The sequence below is a fragment of the Orbicella franksi genome, chromosome 2 (assembly GCF_964199315.1).
Source record: "Orbicella franksi chromosome 2, jaOrbFran1.1, whole genome shotgun sequence".
NCBI lineage: Eukaryota > Metazoa > Cnidaria > Anthozoa > Scleractinia > Merulinidae > Orbicella > Orbicella franksi.
The window spans coordinates 8762012-8767248 of NC_138146.1; the positions used below are offsets into that span (position 1 = coordinate 8762012).

The 5237-nt window shown below is 41.3% G+C and overlaps 1 protein-coding gene across 1 annotated transcript in view; it reads left to right on the forward strand.

Annotated features, from left to right (window-relative positions):
* LOC145477939 (cation channel sperm-associated auxiliary subunit beta-like) overlaps positions 1 to 4519 on the forward strand; it is a 6361-nt gene extending 1842 nt beyond the window's left edge. Inside the window, exons 2-5 of the mRNA XM_081455813.1 lie at positions 10 to 257; positions 630 to 947; positions 1519 to 1656; positions 2072 to 4519. Coding sequence (XP_081311939.1) covers positions 10 to 257; positions 630 to 947; positions 1519 to 1656; positions 2072 to 4339 — 2972 coding nt within the window. The 3' untranslated portion in view covers positions 4340 to 4519. The remainder of the gene's footprint in view (positions 1 to 9; positions 258 to 629; positions 948 to 1518; positions 1657 to 2071) is intronic.
* Positions 4520 to 5237: the final 718 nt, after the last annotated feature.

The window sequence follows — 5237 nt, forward strand, 5'->3', positions numbered from 1 at the left end:
TTTCTTCAGGAGGTTACCTGGCAGTTACTCATGGAATTTTCAAGCCAAATACAACTCACTGGTATGATCTTCTCCACCGTTCGTCTGGTCACCCAGACAACTATTCTATTTGCAAGGAAGTTTCATTTACCGCTTGTGAGAAGCTATCAATTTTGGACTTCACCGTGGTTGACAATTACATTTTACTCGTAACCACAAAAGGCCTGATTAGGTCGGAGTCAATGGATGACGTTGCCAAAGGCTTAAACAAGACTAAGGTACACTCTTTATAGTAGAGTGACATAAAGTGCAGTTTTAGTTGGAGCGACAACTGCCTCGAGAACTCGGTTTCTGTATGATGAAGTGGGTAAAAGAATGCTCCCCATCCCCAATCGCGCACACACACACCCTAGATGAGATACATACAAGATGCTGGTACATTGCAGGTCACCCTAAGGTTTTCCCGAACACTTTTATCAAACTCCTGCAACATAACTGCCGGAAATTTACTCTGACGACAGACCGAGCCCGGAGTAGTCATTAAGCCATCGAGTCTCCCATAATATGAATTTACCTAAAATTCACCTTACTCTATGTCAATGGTGCTTTAGACCAATCTTTTCTTTTTTTTCGTTTTTCCTTTCCCTAAGCTCAAGTTATACCAGGTGACTAATATTCACTCGATAATTGATCAAGCGTTCAAAGACGGGACCGTAGAGCATGGCAGGATCAAACTATACCATTCAGCTCAATGCGACGGACACGATATTTCAATCAGAGACCACTTAACGAATTTGATTTATACACCGACTCATGACGAACCTTCCATACTTCTTGCAAGTGAACCTCCATTTGATAACTGGTCGCCTTTTGAACTGGTCAATCCACTGAAGGAGTTTCCAGTGCTTGGGGTGGCATTAGACATTCCAAGAAATACAATGGTCCTGCTTATGAAGGAGCCTAACAAGGTAAAGCCTATCAATTAACTTTCTATTTTGTTTGACGATGGCTGCAAGGCCGTTGTAAGTTTTGTATATGTGTAAGAGTTAAAGGTAAACTTTGATCTACACAAAACTAAATTATGCTGATCAAAGGCTGTATGGCAACGTTGTTTAAAACTAAAATCTCGAGTGTTTGATTCCCAGGACTGTTGCAATGACGATGAGGCTGAGAATGCTTCAGAGATTAACGTAATTTTCACGGAAATTATAAATGATTTATTATTACGAACAATTATTTGACCTTGTACAGAAGTTATTAGGCTCAGTTCTCATATCAACACCTCATTTCTTGCCGAAAATAGGTAAGCTTTGTTATAAAATCACGGGAGTAAAGATGGAAGTAGTTTTCATTCATTTTGTATTTTTATATTTAATTGATTGACACTTCACCAACAATGAGAGGGGCTTTATTTCGGCTTTGAAGTGATACTCAACAGCAGAAGACAGAAAGAGGGAATGACGACGTTATCAATTAATCATAACCGTCTTTTTTCAGGACTTTTCATGTGTTGTACATTCTTTTTGTCTGTGGTTCCAGGTCCGTTCCTTGGTCGCAGTCCTTGATCCAGTGACTTCCCAACTCTTGCAACCCGTTTTCCAATTCCCAGAGAATGCAACCTTAACAAAGATCACTTTCCACGCTCACACTCATGTCATATATGTCTACGGATCCCAGGTAGGCTGATATCGTTTAACCAGTTAGATAAACTAGGTAAAACCGTCGGGAAAGCTGGAATAAACAGCAAGCAGCCGCCATGCGTGGAGAGTCTGCAATAATGGTTTTTCGAGTCTCCAGGGTTTTGTTGTTTAGTCAGTTTACACTCTTAACTCCAGTAAGCCATCGTAGTTAAGCTCAAGAAGCTGACCTTGTGAGCGTCTGTGCCCTCCTTAGTCGATCATAGTTCAGATAACTTTTTCCCACTACGATGAGTCTGGTAAGATAAGTTTCCTCAATTCCAGCTTTTGGGTATGGTAGCTGTTTTGGTCGCTACCGGCCTTTCGTTTGAGAAAAAGAAACCGGATTGTATCGTGGACTTTACAAAATCACATTCTAAATAAAAGATTACAAAGAACTATTTTGGGGTATACAGGTGTGGCTATCACTTGACGGAGGGAACTCGTTTGAGACTTTGCTGGATACACACCTGCGAGGTGATTCAGTGTCATCATTGTTTGCTAACAGCCTTGGGGACGCTTTTGTTTTGGTTACAAGTCTCGGCGCTTTGTCCAGTGGCTGGTCGGGCTTTCCACGAGTCGGCCAGATTGAAAAAGCAACTACGTCTTCTAACTGCTCTTTCAAGATTGCTAGCTTCCAGCATCGAAAGTCCGTCGACATAGCTTGTATCCAAAACACCTCTAATGTGCTTACCCTTAAAACTTATTGCGTTGATTTAGCTTCACAGATCAAAGCGGACAGGATTGTAATTTTCAGACCACTTCTCGTTAATTTTTTTTCTGAAAGAGAAGTAGAATTTTTGGCTTTTTGCGGTGACGCCTTTTTCACAGATCATATTGGATGTGTTGACTCATTTCAGCAGTCTGACGTTGGACGCGTCCTAAGAACAAGAAACGGTGGTTCGGCTCTAATCACTGGAGTGCAGCACACTACCGTTACAAATGACTTCAGTGCACGTGTCACAGGTCTCGTCATTAAGCCAATTGCTACTGTAGACAAATCAGACTCCCCTGCTCTTCATTGCACCCTTCAAGTAAACATCAGTGGTGTGTATGCTTATTTACAGCTGCAAAACTCGGTGAACGATTCAGGTTGGCGAGGTGAAGACATTGGTAAGACACTTCGGCTTTCCGGTGGAATAAGCCTTATTGTAACAGCTTGTAAAAGTCTCACGTCTGCTACTGGTAGGCTGCCAGCATCATGGAACGACACAGAAACTTACATCGGTGTTTATGAAGAAGGAACTTGGTTCCTCATAGATTTACGGCCTTTTCATGCGTTTCGTCCAGTTAGCTCTCCAATACTTCGTGTATACCAAACGGATAATGGTAGAGCTCAAGCTGATATAGTAAATGACGACCAGTTCTTATTTTCAAACGAAAACGTTGGGGATGTTCTGAAATATGAGCGCGGATGGGGTGTGATCACATCTGTTGTCAATGCCTCAGTCAGTATCCTAAAGGCTGGGATACTGTTACCCGGGAACTTTACGAACAACTGGGGTATTTACAAGGCAGACGCTACAGTGAGCAGGGAATCGTACATCCCTTACATTCCAAACCCTCTGTTTCAAGGCTGGTGGCTGGCAGAAGACGAGTGCCGGCATTTCCTTGTTGAAGACCCACCCAGTAGACTTAAGCTCTACCATATGGATTCCGGCGAGAGCCTTTCCTTCACATTCCGCGCCACAAGTAAAGGAATTACCGATGAGAACCCTTCAAAACCTTTGCTAAGGGTTTATATTGGAAACAACCTGTTGTTTTATGTCGAGTCATCGTACCAGTACTCCAGCATGAACCACACCCTGGAAGTCACTCTAACCAAACGACCCTTTATAAGTGGAATATCTTCGATCAGCGGGAGGCTACATCAAACTGCCTCTCTGTTATGCAAGAAAGCTTCCTATACTGTGCACGGTGACTGTCCACCGACTAAAATGCTGCGTTTCTTATACCCTTTATCATTTTCTCTGGATGACTTTTTAAATGCAGAAATCGCTGACTCTAAAGGTATTGTAAGGAACTTGAAGCTACCTTTCAACTACAGAGCTCCCTCCCCGAGGGGTAAAGCAATACCAATGTCGAAAAATGCTTATAATGTCGACCCACAGAAACCTCTTTACAAGACCACGTACGCCATAACACGAAGTACACTGAGATACAAACAATGTCAAGGGAAAGATCGTCGCTCTGATTGTGGGTGTACTAATCAAATGAGAGGATCATCTCTTGTTAGGCATTCCGACTGCATCGATACTGTTTACCGCATGATGTTTAGTGAAACTCTCACTCCGCGCTTTGTTGTGTTACAAGAGGACAGGGTAGAAAAACCGTTGCGCTTTCCGTTTTATCTTGAAGAACTAAATCAAAGGAGGGATTTCACGATACTTTCACCTAGTGACTTGACTTTCTCGGGTCTATCGTCACCAGTGCTAAAACAGGAACTTAACAGCTCTATACAGTTTGAAGGATCGGGACTGTACCACTTTCGCGCCCGCGTTGTACAAGAAAACTACACATTCTGTGCCCTGACCGACGACTTCATGGTGTTTGTGGTTGATACTCCTTTACCTTTTCCAGTTAATGATGTGGTGCGGGCTTGTACTGGAATGGGATTCGCCACTTTATTATTTTTTGTTTACATGCGACACTTTCATGGGAAGAAGAAGATGAAAAACGATTAGAACTAACTTCCTTTTTCCTATTAGTTTGATGACAACGCAAAAATGTCATATATTTTACTAGACGCACTGCTATCCTGTGAAATATCTTCTGAGAGTTATCAGCTTTTTTTCTCTGTCGTCAGAAAAATCAGTTAAACTAGCTTCTAATTATATAATTGTTTCGAAAGTTTTAGTTTCTTTTCCCTCCGGAATATGTTTATATCCAGGGGATTAACTTTACCAGAATAACAAAATAATTAGCAGTTTGTGTTATCAGAGCTCTGGTTTAACATTACAATCGAAAAAAAGTCGGCAATGGCGATGAGCTCTTCGGCTGCAGGTTTACATTATCTGTGGAACAAAGTTTATTGAGCTTTAGATCGAAAACCTCGCCGATCGAAAATTTTATATAAGCCTTAATCTTAGACAGTGATCTTTGCTTTCTAATCAGGGTGGCGCGCGCTTCATAGAGAGCTTAGACGAATAGTACTGTGTTGTCAAATCCTGTTAGTTCTTGTATTGGCAATTATGTAAACGCGTTACGTAATATATTTTTTTATTGTTTAACGAACTAATATACGTCTACAAGCTTTAACAGACCTCCAAAACAATCAGATTTAATTGTTGACCAAGAAAAGGCTCAGAAAGCCCCAATACAAGGTAATACACTTGTTTCGTTTTCTACTGGCTCCTTTCGAGATAAAAGCTTACATGAGCCACAATAAAAATAGGGAACATTCAGGTATCATTCACACTAGTTTTAATATGATGTTTAAGTGTGTTTTCGACACGTTTTGCAATTTGCATGTTTGTTTACTTCCCGGAGGGTCTATTATTTGCATACGAATAAAAGCATCCACTTGTCGAACTATTTGTTGTCACAAACTGGCATCCATTGATTATCACATGTTTGTTTACT